This window comes from Ovis canadensis, chromosome 3, assembly GCF_042477335.2.
Source record: "Ovis canadensis isolate MfBH-ARS-UI-01 breed Bighorn chromosome 3, ARS-UI_OviCan_v2, whole genome shotgun sequence".
Classification (NCBI taxonomy): Eukaryota; Metazoa; Chordata; class Mammalia; order Artiodactyla; family Bovidae; genus Ovis; species Ovis canadensis.
This window is the reverse complement of record NC_091247.1, coordinates 176,547,749-176,564,358: the sequence shown is the minus strand read 5'-3', so window position 1 is coordinate 176,564,358 and position 16,610 is coordinate 176,547,749. Positions and strand designations below refer to the sequence as shown.

The following is a 16,610-nucleotide window of genomic DNA, read 5'->3' as shown; positions in this document are numbered from 1 at the left end:
TATATTTCCAGGAAGAAAACTGATAGTGTCATCCGGCTTCTTAGCACTAAGTTTGATAAGGTATGGGAAGAGAGAAAGGCACTAGAGAGCTTTTCAGTTTGTAAGAAGAACTTGGAGGAAATACAGAGAGCCCAGACTTCCTGGGTCAGAAAATAAAACTGTTTCTTATCCCAAGTTTTTCCAGCTGGCAAGAATTTCAAAATAAGAAATATCCCCTATTCTATAATGAGGTTTGAAAGGAAATAAAGCAATGAGAGTAAAGCTCTCACTTCTGGTATAATAACTTTGATAGAGAGACAAGCCAGTCTTGCCCTTGGGGAAAAGGGGAAGGTGGGAGGAAGGGGTAGGGTTGGTCAAGAGGGCAGTCTATAAAAGAGACCACAGACCCTCTGCTACTGTGGCTTGTGTTGTGTCCTCTGGAACAGGGGATGATCACAGCAAGACGTAGTTTAGGAAGAGCCATTAATACTGTACCTAATGCCTGCCACATCCACCCCAAAAGGACAAATGCTGGTATCAGAAAAGAACTATAGTGAACACCTATTGTGTCCAGCTTCTATAACTTCCCCATTCCTGCACCCTTATTCATGCATATGGTGCATATGAAAGCAAATATGATTTTCCAATGGGCACTGTTCTGAGCTCCGAAGAATTGATGCTTTTGAACTGTGGTGTTGGAGAAGACTCTTGAGAGTCCCACCAGTCCATCCAACCAGTCCATCCTAAAGGAGATCAGTCCTGAATATTCATTGGAAGGACTAATGCTGAAGCTGAAACTCCAATACTTTGGCCACCTGATGTGAAGAACTGACTCATTTGAAAAGACCCTGATGCTGGGAAAAACTGAAGGCAGGAGGAGAAGGGGACGACAGAGAATGAGATGGTTAGATGGCATCACTGACCCAATGGACATGAATCTGAGTAAAATCCGGGAGTCGGTGATGGACAGGGAAGCCTGGCGTGCTGCAGTCCAGGGGTTACAAAGAGTTGGACATGACTGAGTGACTGAATGGAACTGAACTGTTCCCCTAGCCACAGCTGACAGGTCCAAGTGTGAGCAGCCTCGTTACAAAGAATTTAGTGTGTGGGTGTGGGGAGAGTGGGTGCAAATGGTAGGGATAATTATCAAGCAAGAGTGACTCTGAAGTATGGCCATAAATTGATGATTATTACAGATGAGTGTTAAGTGCATGGGTGTTCTTTGTAACTGTTCTCTCAAGAGTATTTTGAAATTGTGTATCAAATGAGAGTACGATGGAAGTGCTAGATTGTCTTTCTAGGAAAAAATGCATGCATACAGAGAGAGAAAATTCTAGAGATAATTTCAGTAGGTTTACAGTCTCCCACAAGTCTATCTATGGATTTCTGTGATGTCAAGTTAAGAACCCTTAGTCTCAAAAAAGCTCAAAATATTCAGGAATAAGTTTAACCAAAGTAGTATAAGACCTGTACACTGAAAACTACAAAATATTGCTAAAAACAAGTAAAGATGACCCTAATAAATGGAAAAACATCCCATGTTTGTGAATGGGGAAGACTCACTATTATGATGGCAAAATTTCTCAAATTAACCTATAGAGTCAGTGCAATCCTTACTGAAATTCTAATTGCCTTTCTTTGCATTAACAAACTGATCCTAAAATTCATATGGAAATGCAAGGGATCTAGAACAGCCCAGACAATCTTGAAAAAGGACAAAGTTAAAGAATTCACTCTTCCTGATTTCAAAATCTAACACAAAGCTACATGATGGTATTGTATGAGAACAATACATGAGAACAGATATAAACATCCCTGTACTAGAACTGAAAAGTCCACAAATAACTGAAAAGTCCACAAATCTGTACATTTATGGTCAACTGGTTTTCAACAGAGTGAATGACATGACCATTTAACAGAAAAATCAGTTTCAACAATGGTGTTGGAACAGCTGAATATTTACATGTAAAAAAATGAACCCGGGCTCCTACCTCATAAATTACACACAAAATAAACAATTAAAAATGGATCAGAGACATAAATGTAAAAGACAAATCTACAAAACTCTTAGAATATGGGTGTAAATTGATGTGAGCCTGGATTAGGCAATATTTTTTTTAGATATGACACAAAGAGCGCAAGCCGAAAAATAAAAATACATAAATAGGGCTTCATCAGATTTTAAGTTTGTGCATTAAAGGATACTATCAACAAAGGGAAAACACAATTCACAGAACTGGAGAAAGTACTTGTGAATCATGTGTTTGATAAAGATCTAGTTTCCAAAATATATAGAGAACTTCTACAACTCAACAATAAGATGACAAATAATTCATTAAAAAATAGGTAAGGGATTTGAGTAGACATCTCTCCAAAGAAGATAAACACATAGCCAATAAGCACATGAAAAGATGTTTAACATCACTAGTCACCAGGAAAATTCAAACCAAATCCACAATGAGATATCATTCCATACCTATAGGATGGCTATAAGTTAAAAGTAAAAAATAAGTGTTGGTGAGGAAGTGGTGAAATAAGAACCCTCAAATGTTGGTTTGAGGGAAGCAACCAGGGCAGTTTCCTTGGGGGGAGCAGTGGGGGAGTTATTGCTTAATGGGTATAGAATTTCTGTTTGGAGTGATGAAAATATTCTGGGATTTGATAGTGGTAATAGCTGCAAACTTCATGAATATATGAAAAACCACTGAATTGAACACTTAAAAAATCATACTATTGTATGTGAATGATTTCTCAATTAAAAAAAAGACCACATAGTCTAACGAGAAATTCTCTGACAAAGTACATATTATTGCAAAGAAACATCTGAGATGTAACACATATGTGTGAAAATCACACATCTAGTTATGATTTCAAAATGTTGCTTAGTTTAAAAAATTATAAATGCACAGTGTGAAAAGCCCTTCTGAAGCTTATATTTACTATACTTTTATATTTATTATATTTCATAGGTTCTGCTTCATTCTGCTTGGAATTTATTCTGCTTGGAATAAAATCTAAGCAAAGAATGTAACTTTCACTAGCAATGGAACCCACTTAAATCTTAAGTTTCTAACTTCGGAAACTACAGAAAACTACAGTATGGTAGTTTGCAAATCAATTTACCAAACGTAAGGTTACAGAAGGCATCATAACGTAGTTACTTTAGGTCTGGAAGTTAAATGATCACAGTAGATGTCCTAGCTCTATCGCTTAGCTCTTTTCCACTTCTTCATCTGTGACTGAGATAGGTGGAATTGAAGTTCCTTCTAGCTTTAACATTTTAAACTTACTCCATCTAATTGTGGCTTTACAGTCAAAAGAATTTTGGAATTGTTTTCCTTGCTTGGACTGTATTAAAGCGTTCACATTTTAAAATTTAACATATTATTATTGTACCATAACATTTGAAAGGGATTAAATCAATTAGACCAACTGATCTCATTCCGCTGAGAATTGGCCTGAGGCAATACCACCATCTGGTGGTTTCTCTTCAAACATAACTTTCTAGAAGACGGTTTGGCCTCATCAAATTAGGACAGGTGGTTTACATATGCCTATTTTAGGAAACAAATTTAATAATGTTGCATATGTTTTAAGTTAACTAATGCTTATGTAATTGGTCTTAAAAACTTGTAATTCAACACATTGTCTCAACAGCTATTTGTTTAGTGCCCAATTATAAGAACAAAAGAGCAAACAAAATAAAAAATACTTGCATTCATAGATGTAACAGTCTAGTGAGAGAAAGTAGACAGATAAGCATAATAAGTAAGTAAATTATGTTAACTGGTAAGTTCTATTAAAAATCAGGATAAGGGGAATGTAGGGTAGGTTGCAATTTTAAATAAAATCTGAGCAAAGATTTGAAAGAGGTCACGTCAACTCTACACGCTTGTCTCAAGAATAAAATTCCACTGACTTACAATCTAAGTATCTAGCTTTAATTCTATCGTGCTACTATACTTCCGCTTCCTCAAATGTTCCTTTGTAGTAAGCAGGGACTGCAATACCAGGTCAACATTAACAAGGTTATTAACATATTAACAGGATAATAAAATATTAACAAGGACTGCATTGTGAAAAATGACGGTGCCCTAAAAATACATACCTTTCCTAGAGTAATGACTTTAGTATCAGGAAAGGTACAGGTGGAAGAAAGGAGGGGCTCTAACGCTGACCCTACAGACCACTGCGACGCCTAAAATCTCAATAGCCGCCTCACTGTAAGGCTGCTCCGCAATGGTGGCGCAGGGCTCTTCCTATCATTACTATGTAGTTCTATTTCCTGATCCGAGAAAGGAACCGGGGAAAATCAGGTAAACTCCGTAGGGTGCTTCTGGACCAGGAATTTCTGCGACGCCGCAACCTGCGCCCGCGCCCAGTCAGACAGCCGCATCCAGGCCCGACGCGCATTCCTGGTTGGCGGATTCGTCACTTCTTGGTGTCAGAAGTTAAAATGAAAATTCTAATTTCTCTACTTCCGAATCACTTCTTTTCCAAGAAAACAGAAGCAAGAGCAACTCGGAGTCCTTGAATCTTTTTTTTCCTCTCGTGACTCCCACAATATCTACACCATGTTTTCCGGGGATTGCGTCGAAAGCGACGACGCGGACGCTCAGGCCTCGGTTTCCAGCGCGCAGTCGCGGCGGCCCTCGCTCCCGCCCCTGCCGGGAGGTCCGACGTGGAAGTTGCTGGCTGACCCAGCTTCCAAAGAAACTGTCTGGGAGCCAAGAGTCCGAGCCGGTGCCGGAGCGCAGGCCTAGGCGAGGGGAGGTGGCGGCGCCGAGACTCGAATAGGAGTCGCTGCCGAGGTCGGGGCCGGTCTCTGACAGTGGACGAGAGCGGACAGGCGGTTCATCATGGGTGAGAGATCTGAGAAGGGAGCCTGGGCGCACTGAGAGGCCGAGGCCGAGGGGGCTGGGGTTGGGGAGAGGAGGAACAGAGGGGCAGGCCTGGGAAGCCCAGCCAGCGTCTCAGGGAGCTGGTTGCTGAGGACTTCGGTCACCTTGGCTCTTCACTAGTGTGCGTGGACTCTGCCTCGAACCTTCGCTTCCTGTCTCCCCGCGGCGTCAGGGTTGGGTCACCGTGGGTCGGTGAACTTTTCCCTTACCTCCTCGGACCCAGCGCCGCTTGCTGGACGGAGTTGGTCTGCGAACTTGGCAACATGTCAGTCGCAAGTTCGCTAAGGTTTCTTGGGTGAAAGATGAGCTCTGACCTTGTAGTGGCAGCTTGATACTGTCTCCCTGGTCGCTGGGACAGCGTCAGTTTAAAATCCAAAAGGTGTTGCTCGTAATGTTTTATTGCCAACACGGCATTTATCTGCTTGCCTGTAACTTTTTCTGTAAGAGGAATGTGGCGGGGGAAGTGGGCAGGGAAGGTATTACTGGTCAGTGATGACGTTTTAAACCCAATTTTTGGAGTGCTAATTGAGAGAGCTACATTGTCGTCAAAAGCATCAGATAGAGCTTCGCTCCCCAATGGAGCGCAAATGAAGGTGCAGATTTTTTAACTTGTTCACAACTCTCCAAGTGATGCAAATTCTTTGGGTTATTTAAATACCTCAGCTATTTTCTGGGGAGTTTCCATCTTGCTCTGAAACATCAGAAGCACTGCCTTGTCTTTTTGCATAACCCTTTAAGTTTTTTTCCTACTGCCTCTTTTTAACCTGTGAGAAAGGATTTTGTCAAGTCACACTGCTTATGTTACAAACTTTCAGGGTTCTCTAGCCCATGGTGGATTCATTTTTCCAGACTTGTAGTTTAAAATTTTGTCATTTCTTTGTAAAATAACCAGGTGTTGTTTGTGAGCATCGTTTCTGTTGTCAAGTTTTTTATATTGTCAGTGTAACTTTTTTCTAATCTTTTCAAATGTCTTTTGGTAAGAAAGGGCCAGAGTGCTTTTATTGGGTGGGGAGGGGTAATCATTAAAGAAAGAACTTATTTTAAAAGAGCATCTTGTTTGATTGTAGAAATGATAAAGATTCTGAATTTCCACCTCCGTCACTAAGATCTTAGGGGTTATTTTATTTAAACACACATCAACAATTTAATCTATTACTGGGAGGCCCTGCTGACACAGAGGATGATTTTAAATTTTAACTTTTTTTCAGCTGTATTGAGGTATGAATGACAAAAATTGAGTATATTTAAGGTGTACAGCATGATATTTTGATATATATATACATTGTGAAATATTACCACATTCAAGCAGATTAACATGTCCATCACCTTACAGTTACCCTTTTTGTGTGTGTGATGAGAACACTTTGAGATCTGCTGTCTTAGCAAATTTCAAGGGTACAATATGTTATTAATTAAATATAGTTACCGTGATGTACATTAGATCTCCAGAACGTATCTTCTAATGAAAGTGTATACCCTTTGACTAACACTGTCTGATTTTCCCCACTCTCCCAGCATCTGGTAACCACCATTCTATTCTCTGTTCACAAGTGCTTTTATATTACACAGTACCTTGTGTATAGGAAGCTTTCTGGTAATAGTTCATGATATGTTGAATGTAGCTTTATTACTAATTTTTAAAATGTTTTCATCAAAAATAATTTTTGTTATTTTTGGCTTCTGTCTCAATTTCTTTGCAAGTTACATTCCTTATGGAGAATTTTAAGTGATTGAAGGTACTTACGGTACTACTGTTGTACAACAATAATAATTGCTTTTCATGTTCAAGGACTTCATTGTCCCACTATCATTCTAATTTGCCCTTTAATTTCTAGGGATAATGAGGATATCATGTTAAGCTATCCATATTCTCTAGTTTAGAAAGTGAGCTACATGAGGGGAGTCATATTTCTCTTATTTTTTGCCTATATCTTCTGAGCCTGCCTAACATAGTATCCAGGACATTGTAACAATCAGTAATTACTAGTTTGATGTTGAATGATGTATTTCATTGGAAGCAATGTTCCTATGAATGGAGGAAAATACTACAATGTTATTGAATTTAGTATAGCTTTTAAAGAACAAGATTAAATGTTTTGTGGATCTAGTTCTTGAAATAATATTGAAATACATTTTTGTTATTTTCTAAGGTGGCTTTTTCTCAAGCATTTTTTCCAGTCTGTTTGGAACTCGGGAAATGAGGATTTTAATTTTGGGATTAGATGGAGCAGGAAAAACTACAATTTTGTACAGATTACAGGTTGGAGAAGTCGTGACTACTATTCCTAGTAAGTGTTGGTATGATTAATTATAGGATAGGGGCTTTTGTTTTCCATTGGAAAAAACTCTATTTCTGAATACATATGTAATGTAATTAATAAGATTTATAGACTTCTATGAGCATAATATTGATAACATTTTTTTTCATATATTTATGGACAGCTTGGTGTAATTTATGAACCCCTGTCCATGGCTGGGTTCTGCTGTTTAGAGCTGTTTTAAAAGTTGGGTAGAGTTAAGCCACATAATATCATTGAGAGCCAGTATCTTTATTGATAAAATGAAGATAATAAATATTCATTCGCTTTGAAAATAAAGCCAATGAATAGGGAAAATGAATCAAGTATATAAAATAATTCATAAATCTGAGTAAAGAATTATCAGTATGTCGATACTAAGTTATACTATTACATGTGCAGTGTTTTTTTTTCTGTACTTGTTATTATTTGATTAAGATTAGGTTGTTTTTTTTTTTTTAGTAATCCTATTGATTATTTTTAAAGATCTGAGTTGAAGAAACTGAATGTTGAATTAATCTGGAACTTAAAAATATCAAGAGAAGTGACACCTTTAAATCAATTGATATCTTAGAAAAATATTCTTTAGTAGTACTAATTTACTACATAAGAAGACTGTTCTGTTACTTATACTATTTTCATTTTTTTACCCTGATCATTAGTATACTTAAACTAAGTTTAATAGTTCGTAGAGTTTGTTCAAGAATGTCTTTAAGTTACTCCGTCACTCAAGGTATTTCTATTTAGTACTATTTAAACTTCCAGATTAAAAAAGAAAAGTCTAGCTTTTACAAAAGAACTTTTTGGACCATGTCATCTGTTACTTCTTGCTACCGCATTCAAGAAATTTCAGTTTCTTTGGTTTTTGGTTCTCAAATCTCCTATCTGTGCTGCAGTTGAGGTGGCCGTTGTGGTACCCACAGCTCAGTGGATTGCGTTTTAGCAGATGTGGTTTATACCACGTTCTTTCTGCAAATAAACAACATTTGTAATTGAGGTTGAAGATGGCGATTACACTGCTACCTAATTCTAAGGGAGACATCATGAACTTGCTTTTTACTTTTTCGCTCAAGATGTGCTATAGTAATTTTTTTATACTTGCCATATATACTCTTAAGCATCATTTACCAGTATAAACTTAAATCTAAAAAAATAATTGTCCAATTATAGCTGTAAGTTACATCTTACTTTGATTTTTTTTAAGTTTATAAAATCTTAGTAATTTTCATATGTATAGCTTCTAAGTTTTTTCAGCATCTTCTCCAGCTCCTCTGGATTCCTTTCATTGAAAGTAATAGTATCTTGCTTTAGGCATGTGATGCCAAGCTCCACCTAAGAAAGATGGCAGGGAAAGGGGTTGAGACTCTTCCCTTTTGACCATCTAGCTGTGACCTTACTGTGGATGAGCTCTTGAGGAAGTCTTCAGAAGGTCTGTGAAATTCCCTGCCTTAGCGAACTCAGCTTCCATAAAGAGGTATACAGCCATTGCTGTGCCTTACTGAAGTTTAGAATCTAGGCTTTTATCCTATTTGCTACATACCAAAATTCCATTTTTTGTAATACGTTTACAACTGTCCTTTCTAAATATAACTTTCTGAACACTTTTGTATGCCATCGTTTAACATAATAGGATTTCCATTGAGCAAATTATCTAATTGCAGAGGTGGCTGGGGGTTCTTATATACCCTGAAAGTGGGGTTGATCTTGCTTATTGGGGGAGGGTGGTGTGTGTGTGTATGTATAGCACAGCATACTGTCGTAAATGGAATAATATTTGAACTAATAATGTGATTCAGCAATTACTGCTAATTGCTGAAACTCAGACTGCACACTTTGAAGACAGAAGGTATTAGTCTACATATACTATTAATTTGCTTTCTCTTCCAGCCATTGGATTTAATGTTGAGACAGTAACATACAAGAACCTTAAATTCCAAGTCTGGGATTTGGGAGGACAGACAAGCATCAGGTATGGTATAAAGGCCAGACCATTTTGTAGTATTGGGACCTTTATTGCTCTTTTAGGGTTAACAGCAATAAACCAAAATATGTCTTCCTTTGTAATGTAATGGGAGCTACCTAGTTTAAAATGAGGTAAAACCACCTTATTCTCTCAATTAAAATCTGAGAATTAAAGATTTTTAACTGAAAATAATTAAAATCTACAGAAGTCAGTTTCTCCTATATCACTTAGATGAAAATTTTTTCCATGAAAGTCTCAAGACCTGATTACTTAAGTAGTTTTTAAATAAAAAGAATCCTCTAGTTAATACTTGTCAGTCCCTTCCTCTGTGAGACAGACTGTTTTGGATTTCATGAAAATACCTTTTGGGCCCACTATTTAGGACTAGATGCATTCCCCAAGCACTTTGCTACCTTTTAACTCATTTTATTTCTTGAACCACTTTGGATTCATTTGTTAATTTTAGCCATTTCTACTTCTTGTCTTCAGTGATCAATTTAAAGTCTGTTACTAAAATTATTTTTAAAGAACCCATTTCTCTTAAGGAGTTTCTAGTTAAAGATTTATAAGATACAGTGATCAGGTCTGCATGAAACATTTTTTCATCAGTACATTTAGTGATTTTATAAATTCTTCTCTCAGCCTGTAGTCTAAACTTATTCTGAAGCTCCTTGATCCTATGTTTTATCAATATTCTTTCTACCCATTCCCATCTGAGGGATATGATACATGTCCATCAGAAACACTCATCATGGCATTGATACTGATATGGGTGCAAAAGGATTGGCAAGTAACACCCTTCACCCCACCATAGCCAAGTCCTAGCATATAAATTAACCTATCAGTTTCATCTTTCAAATAATAATATATTCTCCCTTTCTGAATTTTCTTTAGGCCATACTGGAGATGTTATTATTCAAACACAGATGCAGTCATTTATGTAGTTGACAGTTGTGACCGAGACCGAATTGGCATTTCCAAATCAGAATTAGTTGCCATGTTGGAGGTAAGAAAACTTTATTAAAATGTGGGTAAGTCATTTATATTTGCTTGCTCTTTTTATTATTTATTGTCACATGCAGAAATACGTAAAAGGGAAACAGGGGTCTTCCCCACACCCATGTCTGTAGTATCATTTTCTTTTATGCAAATTACTTTCTATTCCAAAAATACTGTTGGGAAGAGTTGAAGACAAAAAAAAATTCCAGTCCTGTAACTTCCTTTAAATAAAATTCCTTAATTTCCAGAAAATTCAGAGCTAAACCCTTTCTAAACTGAAGTGACTATTCTACGTCACTTCTGTGAAGTGATTGTTTTTTTTAATGTCTTCATTTCTGGTTGTATAAATTAGCATATGGAAGCAGATTTATTATATAAGTGTATAGATAATAAAGTATATTTGTTTTAGAAGCATTGAAGTTCAGAATGGATTTCTGGCACAATTCTGGCCCCTGTTTACCTCTCCCAGCTTTATCATTTTTTTACTCTTTCCTGTGTTTACAGTACTTCAGCCATACCAATATTTCTTTTCTTTGCTCAGTGAGTTTGTGTACCTGACACCTGGTTTAGGGTTTTGCACTTGCTTCTCCTGCTTGGAATTCTCTTTCCCCAAATCTTTGTGTGGCTGCCTTCTTGACATGTTTTATCTCACATGTTTCTTCCTCAGAAAGGAGGTCTCAGTTATATTCTAACCCTTTATCTTACTTTATTCTTTGTAACTATTTACCATTTCTTTCTATTATTTGAAACATTTGTTTACATATGTATGCTTCCCACCCTAAAGTGTAAAGTTCTTTGCCTTTCCCTTGTACCCCTGATGTGTGGAACAGTGTATCACAGCTCTTAACGAAGAACCCAATACATTATATTCACTGAGGATTGTAAGATACTGATAAGCTAACTGAATTTAGAGGGTGCATTAAGTAGTCATCTAAAAGATTTAAAAATTGTTAAATAAGCTTCTCAAATGTACTAATGATTAACTTAATAATGAAATTGCCTTTGCTTGAGAAAATTAGATGTATAGGTTTCCTTTTCCCACTAAAACTATGATTCTGAATTACTCAATTATTGAATGTTTAAGTTCCAGGCAACTTGATTCCTAGTTAGAACCAAAACTTAGAATATTTTGGACTTCTGAGTTCTTGGATGATTAACTTCTTAGTACTTGCAATTTATAAATTTCAACCTAAAGTTTTAAAGTTTTGCCAAATTTTTTTTTTAAACAACATAGCATCACATTTATCATAAAAGCTTCTTAGACCAAATTCAAAGTATAAGGAATTTTAAGGGACTGGTTAAATGCCTCAGCTATAACATATTTTTAAAATATAAGCTTTATTTAGCTGTAATTCACATGGTATAATAAACTTTTATTATATGAAGTATGGCATAAAAGAAATGGATTATTAACTTCAGTTCCCAATTCTCAAATTGTATTGGATTGTTGTTAGGTTTTTTGTAGTATTAGGATTTGACTTGTGTAATCTTTCTCCATAGAAAACTAAAAGTTGTATTCATTCTTTAGGAATTAACTTTTAATTAATTCAATCAATATTTATTTATTAGTGATATAAAGTACACGTGGAGGTTGAATCAGGACTATTATATTAAAACTTACAGACACAAAACCAATTTGTTTTACCTTTGTACACAAAACATCTAAATGGAGTAAAGAAATATAAAAAGGAGTTAGGAAATATGCTTTTAAAATAAGATTTTTGTTTTGACATTTCTTCCTAAACTCAGGAGCAAATTGATTAGAGAGTATTTTTTTATTTTACTTAGGAAGAAGAGCTGAGAAAAGCCATTTTAGTGGTGTTTGCAAATAAGCAGGACATGGAACAGGCAATGACTCCCTCAGAAATGGCAAATTCACTTGGGTTACCTGCCTTGAAGGACCGAAAATGGCAAATATTCAAAACTTCAGCAACCAAAGGCACTGGCCTTGATGAGGCAATGGAATGGTAAGTATGTTTCCAGAAGCCATTTGTGGATTTGTGTGTACATGCATTTGTAATTTCCCTTTGGTCTTAAGGATGAAATCCAGATTACTTTGCATTTTATCATATTAAATTCCTCCACCTTTTTCTTCCACTCGTTTTCGTGTATATCTGCTATTGTTTTAGCCACACATACTAATTATAGTTAGGTAAACCACCTCTCTGCTGCATTAATAGCTTTTTCCTTTACTCAGCTCACCCTCCAGTTCCTTATCCTTCAGGACTTAGGTTGAGGCTCTCTGCTTCTCGAGTCTTTCTACCTCCAGGCCCACTGCCTTACCACACACACAGATGTCCTTGTCAGAGATCAGTGATATAATAGTACTTGTTACACTGTCTTGTAGTTGGTTTGTGCATCTGCTCATAAAATTATCATCTCCTTGAGAACTGAGGCTAGTTTTCATCTCTGAATCATCTACATCTGACCTGGCTATAGTAAGTAGCAGCCTGGGAAGTAGCGATTTTTCATTCAAAGCATAGACAAAGTGAGAGCTAAAATATACCCTTGTGGAGACTGAGTCCACAACTTCATTCTTCTAATATAACCATCTTAACCTTCATCATTTAGAGTGCTTTGGAATTCATCTTCAGTATGAAATTTATATTATAAATGGTCATTCTCTATATCTGAAAATTTGAAGTTAATTTTATGAAACTGTTCATGTTCTCTTCACAGGTTAGTTGAAACATTAAAGAGCAGACAGTAATTCAGTCACTTTTGCTCCTCTGAAACGAAGACCACATCACATATCCCTTTGGAAACAGTTAAGTGTGCTCCACACTACTAAATGTTAAAGCTGTCTGATTGTCAGCATATACCGAACTGACTGGAACATTTGTAATACATATTAAAACTAAGTATTTGGTTGGAAGGGTAACTCATCGTGATTGAACCAACTGAATGTCTGCCCTATATAATGTAAAATATTCCTTCCTTGTTATCTTGTGTTAAGGTATATATTCTATTTGTATGCAGTCCTATTATTCAGATACAGTCCTATTAAAGAATGTACTCTTAATGAGGAAAAAAACCCTCCGATTTTTAAATTAGTGGTTGCATCTTGTTTGTATTAACACTAATGAATATCTTAACTCAGATTTTTCCCTCTAAAATGAATTAGGTTTTTCCAAAGATTAGGCTCAATAGAGAAGGCCAAGAACTTAGCATGGGTAATTATAGTCTTCATTTGTTTAATGACCACTTTATCTAAGCTGTTTCGTTTAAAAGCTTTTGGTTATAGGCATGAAATAATTATTTTGGTGGCTAACTTCACTGACTTATCTGTAATTATTATTTTATACTATTTATAGTTGTTTAGGAACTTTTTTCAGATTTGGACCTACTCAGTCAATTTGTACAGGAATCCTGCCATGTAGCTAGAACATCATTTTTACATCTTCATTTTTATGGACATGGGCCCAAAATGCTGATAGACTGGCTTGACTAAAGTCACCTGCAAGGGGATCTTACAGTGAGATTTCAGGGTCAGAAGCTTGTCGCATGAACTATACTATAAATTCCTGGAAGTGCCAGCATTGACAACACAACTTAATTCCTTATGTAAAATTAAGCTAATAGAAGTAGACATAGTGCATTCAAAATAATGTCTATAAATTTTTCCATACTAGTAGAGGTAGTAGAAATAGTCCTCAATGGTTATATTTGATCAAATTCACAACACATTAAACAGAATTTCATATTAAAGGAAATTTTTTGAAAACAAGACTTATTTTAAGAAGCATTATAAAGGATGTTTTTTACTGTCTTTGGTTCCTTCTATCTGCCTGTAATTGAACATGTGACTTTGAATGGTGAAAAGTCAAAATCTTATTGATTCTAGAGGGAGAGAAACTAAGTATTCCTGATTTAAAAAATTAGACTTACTGCTGCTAGACTATCAAAAACAATTATTTTCTAATGGACTTTTTAAAGGAACTTTACAAACAACCCAGTCTACAGTGAGACAGAAGTAAATAGAGACCTTAGTAATTACTAAAATTGGGAGCAGTTTTTTTCAGGCCTTCTTCCAGGAGCATGTGTTCCCAGTGTACCCCAAAGTACTAACAGTATATAACTGACATCGTGTCCTAGTTTGCAAGGCACTCCTGATGAGCAAACTGTCTTTTTCATATTCATATCCCTAATGTCCAGTATGGTACCTGGCACATTAAGGCACCTCAGAATATGTTCATGGTTAAAAATGGTAGGCTGTATGTCTGTCAGCTAGGAAACTAGTACATCAGCACTTTATACTTGGGTCCCTTTCTGGTCAGTGGCACATATCTAGTGTTAGACTTGTACCTAAATGGATAAGCACTCCCCGGTGGTTCAGGAACACTGTGAAAATAGAAGTATGGGGAGGTACAACCTTGGCAGGCAAATGCTGCCTGACAAATAGCCTTGGTAGCAAAGGCCTGCACTTGGATGATCCTGATCCCTCTGGTTTGCCACAAAGAATAGGATGGGATAAATAGAGCATACACTGACATTAACCTGGTATAAATGAGAAGGTCCTTGTCTAGCAGGAAACAGCTGTACGTTACAGGAGGTTGAATGTTTATATTTATAAAAATCTACTGAGTCTTGTTTCATGAGAAGCCTGAAAAGGACCAAACTTGAAATCAGAGCATATGAGTTCTAGGCACAAAGGGCCACTCCATCAGTTTCTGTTTGGTTTTTCTTTTTGTACAAATAATATCAAAGGTTTCTTTTAGCGCTAACATTCTGTTTTATAATTCTGTTTAGTAGTTGTGCTGTGTCATGTGATCAAATTTAGAAAGAGAAATTGAGAGTGGAATTCTATTATCAGAATACCTGAGATGCACTTTAAATTGTGGAACTGTAAGCTCCTTGAGGGCAGGGACCATACCGTATTTACTGTTAGAATCCCTTGCATCTAGCGTGGTGCACCTGGCACATACTTGGTACTGGGCTCTCAATAAATATTTACTGGAATAAATATTGATTAAATACTGATTAGAATGATTAAATATTGATTAAAACAAAGCTGTGCTCAATATACTTGAGATATTTATTTTTCCTGACTTTGCCTTTAGTATTAATAACTTTTGATTTATAAACTTTCTATAAAAGCAAATACCTGCACTTTAAATCACTTAGAATTGGGTCTGCTTTCCAGGATGCCCCATGTTTATCCTTTTGGGATATTACAAACACCTTGGAAGTGTGAGAACTCCTGTTTGAGATACAAACTACATCACAACACAAATTGTGAAGTTCATGAATGTTTGAACATTTGATTCCTATGCCATATGCTGTAATATTCTAACCCTGTCACCATAAAGAGCATGGGCGTTCAGTCCCAGGTTTAATCTTGACTCTGCCACATTCAACCTGTGTCACCTTTAGGTAGATTATTTAACCTGAGATGAGATTCCTTATCTGTAAAATAATGAGTTTTAGGAAGCTGTTAGAAAGACTTAAATAAATGAGTTAAATAAAATGTAAAGTGTAGGATTTTTCCTCCCCCTACCCTTCCAAATGTATTGGATACTAAAGAATATTGCTTCTGTTTAATACATCAAGTGTAGAGAGGCAAAAGATAACATATGGTTGAACAACATAATGCCATACTGTTTTCCATAGTATTTTATAAAAAAGTTCCCTTTCTTCCTCCACGCGTCCCCACATTTGGTATTGTCAGCCTTGTTAATCTGAAGGGTTCAAAATGGAGTTTCACACACATGTTAATCTGCATTTCCCTAATTATTAACAAGGTTAATACAGGAGTGACTCAAAAAAAGGACATAGCTGATACCAAAACCCTACTAGTACAGGTTTTAGTCCTTTAATTTCTGGTGTGGTGAGACAGTGGTGTCTAGGGACTCCTACAGCCAAGGTGGCGGTTTTGAAGTTCATGAGTGCCACCACGAGCTGGTCTCAAGACAGTGACTTACTAACCAGTACACAGTTCAGTTCAGTCGCTCAGTCGTGTCCGACTCTTTGCCACCCCATGAATTGCAGCACGCCAAGCCTCACTGTCCATCACCAACTCCCGGAGTTCACTCAGACTCTGGTCCATCGAGTCCGTGATGCCATCCAGCCATCTCATCCTCTGTTGTCCCCTTCTCCCCCTGCCCCCAATCCCTCCCAGCATCAGAGTCTTTTCCAGTGAGTCAACTCTTTGCATGAAGTGGCCAAAGTACTGAAGTTTCAGCTTTAGCATCACTCCTTCCAAAGAAATCCCAGGGCTGATCTTCAGAATGGACTGGTTGGATCTCCTTACGGTCCAAGGGACTCTGAAGAGTCTTCTCCAACACCACAGTTCAAAAGCATCAATTCTTTGGCGCTCAGCCTTCTTCACAGTCCAACTCTCACATCTGTACATGACCACAGGAAAAACCATAACCTTGACTAGACGGACCTTAGTCGGCCAAGTAATGTCTCTGCTTTTGAATATGCTATCTAGGTTGGTCATAACTTTTCCTCCAAGGAGGAAGCGTCTTT

The 16,610-nt window shown here is 36.8% G+C and overlaps 1 protein-coding gene across 2 annotated transcripts; it reads left to right on the top strand.

Moving 5' to 3' along the window:
• Nucleotides 1-4,052: 4,052 nt before the first annotated feature.
• ARL1 (ARF like GTPase 1) lies at nucleotides 4,053-15,149 on the top strand. Of its 2 annotated transcripts, XM_069581062.1 has the most exons (6): nucleotides 4,084-4,842; nucleotides 7,031-7,168; nucleotides 9,065-9,146; nucleotides 10,035-10,146; nucleotides 11,928-12,106; nucleotides 12,819-15,149. In XM_069581062.1, exons 1-6 carry the CDS (start codon nucleotides 4,839-4,841, stop codon nucleotides 12,847-12,849), a joined length of 546 nt encoding a protein of 181 aa, XP_069437163.1. In that variant the 5' UTR covers nucleotides 4,084-4,838; the 3' UTR covers nucleotides 12,850-15,149. The 2 variants fall into 2 exon arrangements, with proteins under 2 accessions (XP_069437164.1, XP_069437163.1); XM_069581063.1 differs by lacking the exon at nucleotides 7,031-7,168 and having other exon boundaries at nucleotides 4,053-4,842.
• The last annotated feature ends 1,461 nt before the right edge of the window (nucleotides 15,150-16,610 follow it).

Coding starts and splice junctions, on each gene's coding strand:
- ARL1 (XM_069581062.1), top strand. Junction 7,169..9,064: donor AGTCGTGACTACTATTCCTA/GTAAGTGTTGGT, acceptor TTTCTCTTCCAG/CCATTGGATTTAATGTTGAG. Junction 10,147..11,927: donor AATTAGTTGCCATGTTGGAG/GTAAGAAAACTT, acceptor TATTTTACTTAG/GAAGAAGAGCTGAGAAAAGC.